Source organism: Poecilia latipinna, unplaced genomic scaffold, assembly GCF_001443285.1.
Source record: "Poecilia latipinna isolate Pla-1442-1.1 unplaced genomic scaffold, P_latipinna-1.0 Scaffold51, whole genome shotgun sequence".
Taxonomy (NCBI): Eukaryota; Metazoa; Chordata; class Actinopteri; order Cyprinodontiformes; family Poeciliidae; genus Poecilia; species Poecilia latipinna.
This window is the reverse complement of record NW_015112667.1, coordinates 555998-572962: the sequence shown is the minus strand read 5'-3', so window position 1 is coordinate 572962 and position 16965 is coordinate 555998. Positions and strand designations below refer to the sequence as shown.

At 39.6% G+C, this 16965-nt stretch overlaps 2 protein-coding genes across 4 annotated transcripts in view; both read left to right on the top strand.

The window, feature by feature from the left end:
* pnpla6 (patatin-like phospholipase domain containing 6) overlaps nt 1-10992 on the top strand; it is a 37511-nt gene extending 26519 nt beyond the window's left edge. Inside the window, exons 30-37 of one of the 3 annotated variants that reach the window (XM_015051439.1) lie at nt 1759-1875; nt 4440-4556; nt 6616-6764; nt 6895-7047; nt 7475-7591; nt 7751-7838; nt 8124-8263; nt 9437-10992. In XM_015051439.1, the coding sequence (XP_014906925.1) occupies nt 1759-1875; nt 4440-4556; nt 6616-6764; nt 6895-7047; nt 7475-7591; nt 7751-7838; nt 8124-8263; nt 9437-9502 (947 nt within the window). In that variant the 3' untranslated portion in view covers nt 9503-10992. Of the gene's footprint in view, nt 1-1758; nt 1876-4439; nt 4557-6615; nt 6765-6894; nt 7048-7474; nt 7593-7748; nt 7839-8123; nt 8264-9436 lie in introns of all 3 variants that reach the window. The other 2 variants (XM_015051454.1, XM_015051445.1) reach the window with 2 other exon arrangements.
* A 1375-nt stretch (nt 10993-12367) lies between these two features.
* Nucleotides 12368-16696, top strand: LOC106959117 (ependymin-like). The gene is made up of 6 exons (XM_015051468.1): nt 12368-12513; nt 13286-13320; nt 13441-13575; nt 15383-15566; nt 16127-16214; nt 16440-16696. The coding sequence occupies exons 1-6, from the start codon at nt 12438-12440 to the stop codon at nt 16588-16590; spliced, it is 669 nt and encodes a 222-aa protein (XP_014906954.1). The 5' UTR covers nt 12368-12437; the 3' UTR covers nt 16591-16696.
* Nucleotides 16697-16965: the final 269 nt, after the last annotated feature.

Here is a 16965-nt window from a genome sequence, read left to right as displayed (position 1 = left end):
GTTAGTGATAAACACAGTAAGGAAACAAAAAATGGTTAAGTCTGATTGGTATGACACGTTTGGGGTTATGGATCAGGTTAGCAGTTAGGCTGCATGATCATTTTCACTGTCCAGAAGAATAACCAGGAGAGACATTTTCACTCTGGAAGCCCTTTTGTTCCAAATCAGTTTAGTTTTCTCTAAAATGTTGTCTCTGTGTGAACACAGGATGGAAACCTTTGGAAAAATCTTTTTAGGGTTGGGCAAAAACAAAACAAAACATGTGGACAGGGATCTGAAGCAGACAGTGAAAGAATGACAGTAAGATTATAAAAGTAATACTTAAGAGCAACTCAAAAACGAGGTCTAAGTTTTGGCCATCCCAGTAGGAGGCTGATATGCAATCATTATCGGCATGAAAGTCGTTAGGGCCTTTTTAAAAGTGCGTTTAACTCGTTCCTGCATTGAATACCAACATAAAACTTGAATGAATTTTAAAAACGGGAACAAGTTTGAAGTTGATGCACAAAAAACTTATGGCATCGTCCGATTTAAATATTTGAACATTTCTTCAATCGGAAATGGCATTGTTCATTTAAATACAATGGATTCCTACCACAGGTCTGACTTTTAATCCATACGACTGAGGTCTGGGCCATTGCTAACATGCTTTATATATTACTAAATCAGTTCTGATGTGTATATGGAAATCTCTGTCTGGTTAGAAATGCAAACTAAATGGAGCATTTCTGTTTAAGAGCAACAGAAGAAGCCCTAAGGCTTAAAGTATCATAGCTGGAGGATCCCTGAATGTGGACCCAGGGTGCCGCCTAAGAAAGAAACACCTGCTCCAAACCTCCAACACCTTCAGCCTTTGGAAGTCTTTTTTCCTCCCACACATGGACAAACAAAATCCCTTCTGGAAAAAAAGTTTTGTACTTGTATGAGAAACACTTGATTTCAGTGACCAGAAATAAGTTCGGATGGAATCAGATTTTCCAACTTACAAAAGTTCATTGAAACATTGAAACTGTTTGGCGTTCATAATGGATAAAGTGGCAGTAATCTTCTGGATTGGTCCAGACCTCAAGCTCTTTGGAAATGTATAGATTATGTTTAAAAGCAAGTTCCAACCAACCTAAATGATATCTACTGTGTCCTCTGATGAGTGGTTAGATCTCAAGCCAGATTTGTGAAAAAGCTTGATGGTGGCTTATAAAGGCATGAGCTTTTTCTGCGGCTTGGTAAGGAACATTTACCCAAAAGTCAGTGGAGGTGTATGTGTTTATTAGAGCCGGTGTATGTGAAATTGACTATTCATTATCAGACAAAATCCACAATAACTTCAAACTTGTGCACCTTCTTTTTGCTTTTAAAATTCAGGTTGTGTATCTTCTAACAAGGAACAGTTTAAATGCATTCTTAAAAGCCAATAAAGAGAGACTTTTATTACTATGATAAGTTGATCGACGTTGTAAAAAGAGAACTGGGATGCCCCAAGACTTTTGCACATTACTGTAAGTAGACTTTAGTGAGAAAACATCCCGTTTCTTTCTGTTTCTTTTCTCCTTGGAGCCTCTTTAGCTTTTTGTCTCTGTGTCTCAAGTGTTTCTTCCTCTCCGTCTTTGCTTTCTTCTCTGTTCCTTTCTCTGTCCTTCTCGTTTTGTTTTCTTTTCCTCCTCCTGTTTTTTTGTTGTTGTTTTTTCTCCACCGTCTGTGACGTGGAGTCCGGCTCATATTTGATGTGATCCTCCTTGTCCATCTCCATTTCCCCGACAGGTTGCGTCTGGCGCTATGTTAGAGCCAGCGCCTCCTACACCCCCTATTTACCTCCCCTGTGCGACCCCAAGGATGGCCACTTGCTTGTGGATGGTTGCTATGTTAACAATGTCCCAGGTCAGAGTTCAAACACCCACTCACCAAAAATCACCTCTCTCTCTCTCCCCACGTTCCCTGAATCGACGGTCAACCACTTGGCTACCCTCCTCTTTACTGTTACCCCAGTTCTCATTTGTAACTAACCCATCCTTGACCAGGCGAACATTGGGAGCCCATGGTTTGGAAGGAAATACTTTATAGATGTAGATTAAGTGTCCTGTTTTATACATCCTGTTCTAGATCCCACTGGCTTTGTGATACACTCATGTAACCCTTTCCGTTCTTAAATCAGTGTGTTGGACTATAATCCAGCTATGCAACATTTCTGAGATCTGAGATGTTGCCCGTGCATGTTTGAGCGTCTTATGCATGACCACAAAGTTTCTTTTTGTCCAAGACATTTGAGCTAAAATAATTCATTTTCCCTTGGAAGTTCATAAGATGACACAAAAAAAATTGTCTATGCTGGCTTTTCTTTTTTTTTAGCATATATATTTTTTTCTACAATAAGTTGAGGGTTAATGTGTTGATTTCGACATGGAGATAGCGATTTGTTGCGAAACTCTTCACACTCCTTGAACTTTTTCACATTTTAATGGCATTTTATGTGTTGGACCAACACATAGATTAGAGCTGGTCAGTAAATCAATGGCAACACTTATGGAGATAGATGTGTATCGATTGACAATGCATCTGGTAGAATTTTCAATACTTTTACTGAACTCCAGTCCAGAACCGCACAGCATTCTGGGTAATGTAGACAGATTGAAATACTTTAGCCGCCCAACCTCTCACTGCCAGCTAAGCTAGGTTGGTGGCATCAACTAACTCACTCACTCTTTGGTTACCTAGCAACAACCTGCTCAGTAACGTGCGCAGCAGCAGTTTCAGGTTTGGTCACCATGCCTCATAACCGCTTAAAAATAAACGACTGTGTGGAGTGAAAGCTGTGGATAAAACAGGAAATATCATATTACCAGTTTGGCTAGATATTTAAAACAAAAAAAAAAACAACTAATGAATAAATGTTAATATTGACTGATAAGAAATCCTTATCAGGATACAGTTTTTGCCACTTTGCCCAGCCATAACATGAATATAAACATTGGCCACAAATGTTCAGATTTTTATTTATGAAAGAAAACCTTTGCCTTCCATTTCACTGTTGGTCTGTCACATAATGTCCCGATAAAGTACTTTAAATTTCATGGTTTTAACATGAATAAAATGTGAAAAAGTTTAAGGATGATGAATATTGTTGCGACTCTGAAGTCTTGTGAAACACCAAACCTTCATCATGTGTTTTCTGTTGTTACGGATCGCTCTGCGTTTCGGAGGATCGAAATGTTTTTGTCCCCATGGGCTGAACTGATGCCATTCTCCTTCCCCACCCCCCGGGAGCATGTCACTCTCCTGTTTTTACTTCAATCATCTCTGCCTACAGGAACATGTTCAGCCTCTCCTGCTCAGCTCCTGTTCTCCTCCCTGGCTTTGCTTCCTTTTATCTGCATGCCAGTTCTTGAAGATCAGCTGTAAATATGAGAATATGTGTTCTGGATCCTGTTGTTGCACACTGTAAACCCTTATCTAAACCGAACAAAGCCCTTGAATCGAAATTTAAGCCGGTTGCCTCTCTATAGTCACGTTTTAGTAGGATAATCCCACCTTAGCAATCAGCATACTACATGCACAGCGGCACCCCTCGCTTTTCTCTGTGGTGCTCCTTATCCTTCCAACCCATGCAGCGTCTAGCCTTCTCCTGCCCCCTGCTGGCTCTGAGCTGTGCTGCAGGACTGAGTAGGCTGGTTGCTTCTCTGCCATGTTCACAGTATCAGACCTTGAAATGTTGTCCAGTCAACATCTGCTGCTGCTTTGTCAATAGAAACATTGCAAGTAAAGGACCTTAGCTTCCATCTGGCTAACTAAATATCTAGCTAGATTGATAACTAGTTGTATATCTAGCTAGATATCTAAATATCTAGCTAGATACCTGTCTATCTAGATATAAAGATAGATATCTAGCTAGATATTTCAATATCTAGATATCTGTCTAAATATCTAATTTAATTAGATATCAAGCTAGTTATCTAGCTAGCTATCCAGCTAAGTATCTATCTAGCCAGCTACCTAGCTATCTAGTGAACTAATTATCTAGCAAGCTAGCTAGTTATGTAGCTAGATAATTAGGCAGCTAATTATCTAGCTATTTAGCTATTTATGTAGAAATATACAAAATAAATAATTTCGCACAATTAGAAGCAATGAAGCACTGTTGATGGGACACCGTTTGGAGGTCTGTGATGGCCTCTGTGCTCTCTTGGGGGGTTGTTGCCATTTGCTTTATTACCTTTTGCATAAGTCTCACAGGGCTTCTGTGTCGGGTAATGAGGTTTGCAACACAGTCTAAAGATGAGCAGCACGGCAGTCCCAGCATATGCGGGGATCAGCTGCCGCCCTCTGGCTGAGCTCCCTCTGCTGTTTGGGTTGCGGTCTGTGTCGGCACTAATCAAATAAGGTGTAGGAAACGTTATTGAGATGTTATCCCCCCCCTTCCCCTTCCTTCCTCCTCCCTGGTGTGCCAGGCTCTCTGTGGCGCTATGTACGGGCTAGCATGACCCTCTCGGGGTACCTGCCGCCTCTCTGCGACCCCAAAGACGGCAACTTGCTAATGGACGGTGGCTACATCAACAACCTGCCAGGCAAGTACAGGTGGAGTCCCTCAGCCCCCAAAACGCTCCGTACCTCTGAATGTCTGGCCAGCTCCAGGCGGGGGGGAGGTGGAGCGATGGATGGGGAAGCGCTGTATGAGGGGAAGCCGTATTAATCAATTTACTAATGTTTACCTGTAACGGTAAGTAAGGAGACAAGGTTATATGAGGGTAGTCCAGTGGTGATGCTGAGTTTTCCCAGTCGAAAAAACATCAAACCAGTATAGATAGTTACTTAACTCATCTAATCTCAAGTCAAATACTGATTTATTTTTAGTTGAGATAACGAATCTCATATTTTACAGATTCATTACACACACGGTGATATGTTTAAATCCGGTTTGTGTTCATTCTGTTGACTAAATGCGTAGAAATGAAATTCACCTTTTGAATTAAGTAAATGAAATAAGGTTTTGATTATCTTATTACGTACTGAAATGCACCTCTATGTAAAGTTAAGCCTAAAATTATTCGTACCCCTGGCAAATTTCGATTAAAAATTGAAGTGAGCTCAAATAAATAAATAAAAGAAAACTCAGTTGTGAAAATAAATATAATTGATCTGTTTCCATTATTGCTGAGCAGATTTTTACAGTTTCTCACCTCCTGGTTGAGATGAGAGGTGGTGACTCTTTGCCATCACCTTAATCTGTATCTCCCTTCTTATTAGGTCACTTCAAAATGTTATGATTACGTTCATTCAGAAGGAAATGTAGTTAAAATTGAATAGATTAATCTAAGCTTAAATCTGCCAGGGATATGAATAATTTAAGACCATAAAGGTGAATGTCTCAAATACATCTTCCACCAGTTCAGTTTTATTTCAGTTAAATAAATGATTGAATGTTTGCTGAATGCAGCTCTGGTTTAAAGATGGGAAAAGTCAGCATTTTATTAAACTTGTAGCCATTGGTCCTGATGAATTGAAGTGGCTGAGAGGATTTTTGCCCCGTCAAGCAGCCTGGTGTGGATCAATTAAACATTGGGTGGAGAATTTGCCTTCAGTCTTGCACTAAAAACAAACAAACAAAAAAAAGAATATTTGCTTTTATTTTGCACAGCACACCAGTCTGTCCTGACAAGAAAATCCAAATTTGTTAAGTTGGTATTTCTGATTTGTTGTTGGGTTGGGCGATTTTGTATGCTGTCATTTATCTCATTTAAGTATTTCTCTTTTATTTATTTAAGACATCTATACATTAACAAAATGCAAAACTGATTGGCTCATTTTGGATTTATTATGGCGCCCAATTTTAACTTGCGCCCAATGTGATTCCCAAAGACAAGCAACCACGATGCAAATCGCCCAGCCCCACGTCTGTCATTTTGAAATTATGAAGTCAGTTTCGGTCAACTGTGAAAAACATAAATGTTATCTGTGTGTGTTGATACTGAGGGGAGGAACTTTGATTTATAAATAATTACATTTATCTCTTGAATGCATTTAAGGCAGCAGCACCTGACCTCTATTGGACTCGGGTTAAACCCAGACGTGCTGCTCTAAGCTGTATATACGTACATTGTACATTGATTAAGACTCGCCAGAGGAAATAATCTGATGAAATGCTAATATTTGGAAATTTTGTCTCTGCGTTCTTCTGATAAGCCAGACAAGAGACTTGAAGAAACCCCTTTAAATCAGTAATGAATGAATGTAATGAATTCAGCTGTTTTTATTGTATTTCCTGGCTCATACTGAAGGTTCATTGTTTGGGGGTTTGCGGATAGACTTCCTGTTTCTGTCCTTAAAGTAATTCAACGCCACAAAAATATTTATAGCCACAGAATTCTAAGACAGAGACGGAAAAGCCATGATTCAGACTCCATGCCTGTCGAACTGGATATATTCAGTTTTTATCTAACAAATTGGCCATAAATAATCTGAAGTACATCAGCACAAACCCACATTTTTGCGGTTCAAGCCCATCCAGACTCTGTTCCGCCCTGAGTTGGCGTCCAAACAATCGTATCCACAAACACGCTGGTAACTTTGCTCTGCTTTTTTGCTGCTGGTTTTTGTTTTTCCGGGTTGATGTTAAACGTCCAACAGCGGACATTGCGAGAAACGTGGGCACCAGGACGGTCATCGCCATCGATGTGGGCAGCCAGGACGAAACGGACCTCTGTAACTACGGTGACAGCCTGTCCGGCTGGTGGCTGCTCTGGAAGCGGATCAATCCCTGGGCAGAAAAAGTTAAGGTAAAGAACGGGATGGACTCAGAGTTTACAGCCTTGGAGGACTTTTTGCTGAAAAAATAAATCTGTGAAATCTACTAAAATTTCTGAAATACAATCACAATACTCCAGCTGGCCTAATTTCCTTCCTCAGGTGCCGGACATGGCGGAGATCCAGTCACGCTTGGCATACGTGTCCTGTGTCCGGCAGCTAGAGGTGGTAAAGAAAAGTGCCTACTGCGAGTACATCAGACCGCCCATCGACCGCTTCAAGACCATGGACTTTGGCAAGTTTGATGAGATCTATGTGAGTGATGATTTATTCCTAGAGCATGATGGGCATGATGCAGCTGGATCTCAGTGAAGTACACCAATATTAGAATGTTAACTTAGTTTAGTAATTCAACTGTTGCGATGATGTTTTGAAGAGCAGGAGCTTATTAAAGAGACACAGACCAAAATTAAAGGCTGTAAATTGCAACGTCAAATGTCTTAAATCACGTTTGATATTTTTATAACAACTGAAGGCAACACAGTCACTTGATTGTGACTTGATTGTTTGGAGATGTAATACACACACCTCTCCAAATTGAGTATAAACTCAAATACTTCAGTCATTGACCGTATCTTTACATATTCTATCTTCCAAAAGTTCGGCCATGTTATTTCACTAATTAGCTGGAGAAAAAAAAGTGTTTTCTAAAACTTTCAGCATTTTTGAACGTCTGTTGCAGGAGATCGGTTATCAGCACGCCAAGATGCTGTTCACCGGCTGGGCGCGGGGCGACATCATCAAGAACATGCTGAGGGATCACCGCTCAGCTGACTACAACGGCAGCAAGAGGACAGACGTGAGCCCCGCTATAACACACACACACACACACACACACACACACACACACACACACACACACACACCATGAACGCTGTTGGTTTCCTGTAGAACATACACATTCACTACAACAGATATGGATTTACAATATAAGGAGGATGATCCTTTTGTCTCTCAGATCGACACGTGTCCCGGGGCTGACTTCACAGATCTTGCGGAGATCGTGTCCAGGATAGAGCCGGTGCAAAGCTACGTGGCTACAGAAGGTGAAACCTGCTTCCCAGAACCGGAGGAAATGTCCGTTCTGCCCGTAACGGCATGTTTCTAGAACAGACATTGCTTTATTCGTGTGTTAGGGTTAGGAATAAATAAGAGTTGGAGCCTCTTCTTTGTTTTTAGTAGTAATACCAATTAAAGGGTCCAGGATCCCAATTAAATTAGAATTTTCTGCTACTCTAAATAGCACCTGCTACTAATACAGTAGGTATTATTTGTATTGTGGGCTCAGTTGAGTGATCTCTATAATGTGTGCTTTAAATCTCTGTGTCCAGCGGAGGAGTCAGACTATCTGACGGAGTACGAGGAAGATGGGATGGACCCTGTGAGAGAGGAAGAGGGGGATGAGGAAGAGCATGAGGAAGCTGAGGACCACTCCCCAGAAGAGTGGGGACAGAACGGGGTTTTCCAGACTGTGAGTCCTGATGAGAAATAAATAAAAGACACAAAAAAAGCAAGAGGTTTGTGTCTGCTTCTGGTTTCTGGTTCATGTCTGAACCGTCAAATATTCTGTAGATTATACAGGATGTTAGACTCATTTATCTAAAATTAAAGCCTTGAATTATTTTTTTTAAAAATGTAAGTAGGCTTTAAATTCGTTAATCAAAGGTCTTAAGTCTTGTCGTGGTAAGAGTATTTAATTTCATACATTCTTTTTAGGAACTTCTATCAGGCCAAAGTTTGAGCCGTGTGCAGACTTTTCTTCATTCACTGCATTCTGTGACTCAAGGTGGTCACGGCCACCGTCAACAGGCTGAAAATACCTGCTAGCTAGCTAACAAAAAAGCCATTAGCCATCGTATCACAAAGTTCCTACGATGAGCCACAAAAAGACCCCAGAAATTTCATAGTTTTGGTCACTTGCATGACTCTTGTACATCTCTGTCATGACATCGGTGTTGCATTTTATTCATGATTGTCTTTAAAAATCTTAAATTTGAGTTGGCGACCCCTGCAATTACCCTCTCCAAATAAAGTCGTATTGAAAAATACTAAAGCTACGTTATAACTTTCTCTTCATCACGTTTTGCGTACTTAGCTTCCTCTAAGTTAATTTTTCTTGATAAACTCTAAAGCGGTGACTCATTTGGGGGTTTTGTAAACTTCTAGTTGAGTAAAGTTTGACTTCTCTGTTGAAGTTTTGGTTTGTGACTGCTGGGTGACAACATTTTACCCAGCAGTTCAGTTTCCTCTCATGTTCTCCACCTGGGATGCAGTGCGGCAAATAACATGTTTTGTGTTTAGCCAGAATGTGTCGCTGTTGAAAATCTTCCGATGTCTTGCTACCGTGGTCAACTGGGCAACATCAGCGACAATAAAACTGAAACCATTGAGTGAAAGATCTGTTTCAAAGAATAACTTCTATGTTATGTTGGAACGTAAAAAGAAAACATACAGAACATTTTTAAATACGAGTTGGAATATGAGTATTCAATATTCAAGCTACAAAGCTTGAATATTCAGGGTAATATCAAAAGCATCGCCTCCTTTAGGGACCTTGTTTTCAGAAAAAAAAAAATTGTTGAAGAAGAAACAGGCCTCGAGTGTCGCACTTTAACCTTAAAATTACTTTTTTTATGCTCTGCAGGATGAGGATAAATCTGTGAGGCAACGGCGGAAACCTGCCAGCGACTCGAACGCTTCAGACTGCTGACAGAAGGCCCTGGACAAGCAGAGGACAAAATGGAGGGTCAGACGACCGAGGGGCCATAAACTCTTGACTTAAGACTTGAAATGTGGATGCCACACTCAACATCTGAAATTTCTGCAACGTCGGAGCAATGGTCTTTTTTTTTAGGGAGTTTTCTTTGTTTTTCTTCTTGACCACCTTCAAGAACCAGTTTTGTTCTTATTGTCTCATTTGCTTTAATCTCTGCGGTCCTAAATGTAAGCAGTTTCTCCTCTTACAGACACTAACCTGAACTCAATTTATACCACTAGACAAGCTCTCTAAATTTGACTTTTACAGTTAATAATTTCTAGAAAAATGTTTGATTTGGCAAAGCATCTCTCCATTGAGGGTTTGTCTTATTTCACGGTCCTCATTTGCTTTTGCGCGTTCGCTTGTGTGCGTTTTACTCGTGCCATGGTAATTTTTATTTCAGATTGGAAAAGCTTCAATTAGCTTGTTACCAAGACAGCGCTAGGAAAGCACCCTGTTGGACAGGCAAAGTGTAAAGGTAAATATATAACAATCAGGTAGGGTTTATGGTGAATAAAATAAAGCAGCATTTTATTTCACAAGAAAAACAAAACACAACTTGTGTATTTTGAATTCAGCAGAGCAAGGTGAACTAACGGTGCTTTTTCTATTCTAGATCCGTTGTGGGGAAGGGATCAGAACAGACAAAAGCGACTAGATTCTGAGCGATCATTTGTAGGAGTCAGTAACTGTTTCATTTTAGAGATCATGTCAGAATGCGTTAAAGCCTTTTTAACCACACTTCACGGCGGTCAGTGAACACGACTGCGGCACATTTGTTGGACTCGCTTCACTACACAAACAAACGTGTTGGTTCTGTTTGCACAATGTCTGCACTCAGGGTTTCTGCATATAACTTGACGTTCACGGGGAAAAAGGTAAAAAAAAAAAAACTGGGTTTTTTTTTTTTTACCTTTTTGTTTGTGTTTTTTTCCAGCTTGATTCTCCAATCGGGTGCACACACACACACACACAAAAAAAAAATCCCCAAATCTACTGTAAATTCTTATTTGGGAACGAAAAATACGCAGAAATCCCGAGTCATCTCAGCGATACTTCTGTTAGAAACTGTAACAAGGTTATAACATGTTTAATAACGTCAGTATTCATACATGTACATAGAAGGGATTTTGTAAGTTGATGCTTTGCTGCATAATAGGGAACCTAAACCAAAAATAATAAGTTGTTCTCTAAACATCTCTTCTGTTTGTTTCAGCCTTTGCTGGTCTGTTTTGTTTTTTTATTAATTATATTTATTTTTTAATTTATGCGTCTACCATTGGCGTTGCGATTTAACGAAAGGCAGTCAATTGTTGTTTTAATTAACATGGCTACAGCTTTTTTGCACTGAAATGTCTGATGTGCTCTTTGCTAGGACAAGGATTACAAAGAGGTTGTAATTTATGATGCATATTGGGAAATAAACATAACATTTACCCTGACCTGTTTGAAGTTGTTGTCTTAAATCAATTTGTGTAAATGGTGATAAAATGCAACTCACACAGTTCGTTGGTCGGTTGTGGAGGTCGATGTTTGCTTTTCGACACATGCGGCTGAAATTCTCCGCACACTGTGCAGTTTGTTTTTGTTTTTTGTTGTTTTGGGGTTTTATGTCACATTGGTGCATTTCTCAGAATTGAAATTTCAGAAACCACTTGTTCATTCTTCATATTGTGTCACTTTTTCATATCAACAAAGCAATTCAGCCTCGGGATACTACAAATTTGAAAATGTAAGATGAGAAAGATGAGAACACCTGCCCAGTACCTCTTCTTGTGTCTTAAGTCAAGTTAATTCATATTTTACATTTTTAGCAAATTCGGTAGTTCAAAGTCTTGAACACGATTAAAACATGATAAAAAAAAAACATGTCAATGCAGTGGCAGAATAAAGACGTCATGAAAACTGATCTGCGTTCCAAATATTTCTCTATCAAAGGTAACTCTAAACAAGTGGGGTTTCAGCTTTGATTTAACAGCCCTTAGTGTTTCAGCAGTTTTGCAGTTTTCTGGAAGTTTGTTCCAGTTTAAAAACTGAATGCTCCTTCTCCATCTGGTTCTGGGGGTTGCATCTTTAAGAACGAGTATGTTCACACGTTGAAAACACTTGACAATAAAACACATATTTCATATTTTCTCATCATGAATACTTCGTTAGTTTGTGTAAGAAGTTCTGTCTGTGGGAATTGGACTGCTGCTACCATCTCAATGGGGAAAAAAAAGCATCGGTCATGATTATGAAAGCTTTGGAAACTCATGGCTCCGTCAAAGAACAAAATCGTGAGTAGTTGTTTGAACAGTGGAGGAGGGGATGAAATACGCTGACCTTGGGAATATTCCCACCTGCAGTTAAAACAAACAAACAAACAAACATAAAAAAAACACTCCTTGTGACCGCCATGTGATGCTGATAAATCTATTTTACACATATTATTAAAAAAATGCTTCAAATGCATCAAAATATACTTGGCTGCTTGTGCAGAGTTAAATTATCGTATCTTACGAAGAATAACTAGACGCGTGGTGTCTTGAGAAACTTTCACAGCTCGTGAATGTTTAATATTTTTTCCATCAGTGCTGAACTGGCCATTGCTTTTTTTATTTTATTAGCCCAGCCCTGCATCGCTGCTCCAACAAACCAGAATCAAATGGCTGAATTCAGCATTTAGTCGTTCAACTCTGCAGACATGAATAACGCGCCATTTTTTAGTGAGCTCAAATAGCCTCTAACCAAATAAAACGTTATCTGAAGACCTTGGAACACAAAACAAGCAAGCTATTGGCGGAACATGTGAACAGAGTCAGCTGTGTGCGGCTATATAAGGAGGACTGTGTTTGGGCTTTCCTCAAGGCACCTACAGGTTGTTCTGCTCCAGAAATTTCTCACCATGAACTCCGTCTGGGTGCTGTCCTGCTTCAGCCTGCTGCTGGTAGCTGCTACCGGTCAGGCACCAAAACCCTGCTGTAAGTGTTTCTGGGAAATGTTTTGGATTCTTTTGGAGTCTGTCGCCATAGTTCATAGACAAAACGAGGAAAACGTGTTTAGGTTCTTTCCGTTTCCCTCCAGTTAAAGCTGCAGTATGTAACTTTTATTTTTAGAAAACAAACCAAAAAAATTATATATATATATGTTTTTATATATTTGTTAAAATTATGATTATGTTGTGATATGATACATAATCGGTAAACAAAAAAAAAAAAAAAAAGGGAGCTTCCATTTCTTTTCCCAGTGCTCCCAGTACTAAGAGCAGAAACAACCAATCAGAGCCAGAAGGAGGGACTTAGCATTGTCAATCACTCTTGTGCTCAACCTCTACCCCTTGGTCTCTGCTATGCTACAGCTGGTTCACTACAACCACAAATGCTAAGTGTAAGGCTAGTTAGCATAGCTACCGATGACGACAGATAGGCGGGTCTTCTGTAGGTAATTTTTTTCTGAGCCATTAGCACATTTAGCATCACATATATGAGGTGATTGACAGCGCTAAGACACTCCTCCTGGCTGTGATTGGTTGTTTTTGACCTGAGCGTTGCATTTTTGTAGCTGAGGAAGGATGTGGAGGAGCCTCATATCAAATTGTCACAACATCATGACGGTTTTAATAAACACGGGAAAAAAAACGTTTTCGTAAAAGTTACGTAGTGCAGGTTTAAGCTGTGTAAAACATAATGTTACATTTTTAAATCGATTTGTATTAAGAGCATTTCTCAATTATTTTAATTTGCTTTTCCATAGTTGCTCCAGAACTGTTGACTGGTGGCGTTACTGTGGTGCGTTCACTGACTTCTCGTACCTTTTTAAAGATTTTTCCTGTTGGACTCTTATCTAGATTGAAACCTTGGATCTTTGAATCTTTACTCGCTTTCTTACCGTTTGAATCTCCTCACCAGACGACTGCAGATGGACTAATGGTGACATCAGGAATAGTTGCCTACGACGCTCTGGGACAGAGGCTGCGGGCCAGACACTATGGCAACTTCGGGAATCTTACTGTGGCAGTGGACGAGCTGATGCTCTACAACCAGGTTGTACACATCAGTTATACTAACCTTTCATCTGAAGGAACCCGTCCCACAGATTTATTTTTTCTGAATTTATTTTCTTTCCTTTAGAGATCTTCAGTGTTTTCATCAGACCACAAAGATTTTTTTTTTTTCAATTAAACTTTTGAATTGGAAATAGATTTTCTTTACACCTGGGATATGTTTTTTTTCAGTTATATGTTATTTTAAAACAACTCTTTGATTGGCACAGAGAAACACAAATGAGGTTTTATGTGATTAATGATTAACTCATGCTGAGTATAATATGCATGAAAAAGAACATACATTTTTTGTCTTGTTCCCTGACCTGCAGAAACATTTTTTATTACAGAAAAATGGCACCTGTACATTTATAATGTTTATTCTTTGTTAAACAACTAAAGCAGAAATGAAAATCTTTAGGCAGGGATAAAGACTGATAAACCGCTGTCCATTCAGTATTACTATTGATAAGGCTATTTAAGACAAAATCCTAGCAATTTCATTATTTTCATCCGAAATCTATCAATAATCTATTTTTGAAAGAAATTATTTTACTCAGTGAGCTCTAAATGTGTTCTTTAAATTTATAAGAACAGATGCAGGGTTTCCCCCAGAAAAGCCTGGTGGTCAACTGTGTTTTTGTATTCGAAGATGTTAGGTTGACAGGAAATGTAAAACTATTACTGGGTAATTATAAATGTTACAGGAGGACATTGCCAGTGAAATGCTATTTAAACCCACAACTACAGAGTCTTAAAAACAACAAATAAAAACTAGACATATTAAATTCCTGAAGAAATTTAACTGGGGCCTGCCCGACATGTGCATGTCGCTTTGGACCCAGCGTTCTGACACTTAACCAATAACACGTCCATGCAAGCCAGCAAGATTGCACAGCTGGACTTGCTCTTGGTAAGAATCCGTGCAGTACTGACATGCTTGACATGGTTTACCACCAGAGTGCAATGACTGAAGCTCATGCCAGGTCCATCACCATAGTGCAACAGCTGACTTGGTTCACCACTACACTACAATGGCTGAACCCCATGCACAGTGAAATTCAGTCCGAGACTGACGACTATAACCTTTGCACATGTGGTTCTCACTCACGCTGCGAAATAAAAAAAAATAAAGACAGTGGATAATTGTTTTTTTCTAGAAAATTTTCAACCTTCATACTAAGGATTTTAATTCACACTCAAAAATTCAGAGAAATAATAAATTTATGTAAACAAAATATGAATACACCTGGGCTGTCTCTCTGTTTGGTAGAGTTTCAATCCTTATGAGACACCTAGCGTCGGTCTCAAGGACCCTGACAAAAAACCATAAACCCTAGCAAAATTTTGAAAACATTTTACGGGACCAGGCATGTGTTTCTATGTCATGACCGACTTTGAGACCAATAGAGCGATTTTTGTGGTCTTGAGGGCGAGTTAAAAATAGTTTTGGAGTCAGAAATCCACTGTGCTGTGTGTGTCTCAAAGAGAAAGATTCCTGACTCTGTGAGACACTCAGCCTCGTCTTTTGCTCGTTTTTTGCAATTTATGTCGCCATTTTAACTCGGAATCCCACTAAAAGTAATAGCTCCCTTCTCGGAGTCAAGCTGAACATTTTGATACCACTTTTGTGGGGGTGGACACAGCAGTTCAGGCCGCATTAACGGTGATGGAAATAAAATAAAGATATAAAGAGACCGCTTATTGGGTGTAGAACAGGAGGTTCCTGCCATCCATTGCATAGGCAAGCCCCAAAAATGCAGTAATAAATATGAAGTTGTGATGACTGCCTGCATCCATTCTTTCAGGAGGTCATGTATGAAATCAACTGGAGCGCTGAGAAGTGCAGGAAGTTGCCTCTGGATACCTACTTCATGCCCATGCATGTTCCTGAAGACGCTTTGCTGCTCGGTCAGACGTTCCTGGGCTCCAGCTCCTCTTGGGGGATGGGTCTGCTGACCAACACCTGGGTGGGGCAATTTCCCAATAACGGTGAGAATGAACCCTGACCTGTGACATGTGAGTCGATTCAGTTTCTACAAGGACTGTGTGTCAAATTGATTCTGGAGCTGTAAGGAAGTGAACAACATTTTATGATATTATCATTTATTACGATCATATTTTTAAGTATAAATCTAACCTTGTTCATAAAAAGAAAATAATTCCCTTTATCAATAGGGTGGTAGCAGTGTGGTGGTCAGGACCCGGATGATATGCCCGAATTAAAATAAAATATTGTATTTTCCTGCAGGAAAACGAATCTGGTTTGTGCCTTTAAGCCGAAGCACACTTGAATTATGCAGCAGAACAATGGCATGAAGCACACCAGCAAGTCCACCTCTGAATTATTAAAAAAAAAACATTTTTTTGGAGTGGCCTAGTTAAAGTCCAAACTTAAATCCGATTCAGAAGCTGTGGCCTGACCATAAACTGGCTGGCAATGCTCAAAAACCCTCCAATATGGCCGCATATTGGCTTTGCAACACAAGCTCTCCTTGAACTAATGTCATTTTTGGATGGAACATATAAAGTCGTGTTTCATGTTTGTGCAGACACGTATTCATCCACCTTCACTGAGTTCGGCTGCCTTCCTGTGACTTTGACACACTACTCTCCAAAATCAGGATGGACCACCATCAGGTTGGACAAACACAACAACCAGCTCAATGCAGAACATCAACACATCTATTTTTTCTACCAAAATAAAGTAATCCATTGCAGTAACAGATTAGTGGTTTTAAAAAAAGAAAATCCAACATAAATCTATCTTTAGCTAATAGTTAATAGACAAAGTGTAAAATATTGTCCTTTTAAAATAAATTTTGTTAAGGCAAAATTAACTAATTTTTTTTATTTCTGTTTCAGCACCTACAACTGGGTGATTGGGTTGTCTAATCCACAGGATTTCTTCGTTCCTCCTTTCTGTGACGAAGCAAAAATGGAGAAATTTGTCAAGCCGCAAAACTTCTTCTCTGCCATGGGGTCCCTGGCCATGACAGTGCAGTCTATGAAGTGAGCAGCAGGATCTTCTTAAAATTTTCAGATGATGTTTTCCTGACTGCTGACGCTGTCTAGGAAATGCTACCAATAAAAACGTTCAAATAGAAATAAAATGAAACACGATTTATGGTGTTTTTACTGGTTTTCACTCGTAAAACATGGCTGAAAACGAGCATTAATTTATGAGAAAACGTCAGATGGACAAAATATGTTCGTAAAACAGGAATATCAGTATAACAGGAAGAAATGTGGTGACCTTTTGGTGACCCACGGCAAAGCAGTCAGTGCTAGTTCTGGGCGTATCGATCTAAATATCGATACTATCTATACCAAGGTGAGTACTGGTATTGTAATGAGATTGATATTTCTGTCTGCAGTTTCTCTCCCTTTA

Bases quoted from the DNA above. Each gene is read 5' to 3' on its own strand.
- LOC106959117 (XM_015051468.1), top strand. From the start codon at position 12,438: ATGAACTCCGTCTGGGTGCTGTCCTGCTTCAGCCTGCTGCTGGTAGCT. The intron at 13,321-13,440 runs GTGCGTTCACTG...TCTCCTCACCAG, and splicing joins TGACTGGTGGCGTTACTGTG to ACGACTGCAGATGGACTAAT. The intron at 16,215-16,439 runs GTTGGACAAACA...TTTCTGTTTCAG, and splicing joins TCAGGATGGACCACCATCAG to CACCTACAACTGGGTGATTG.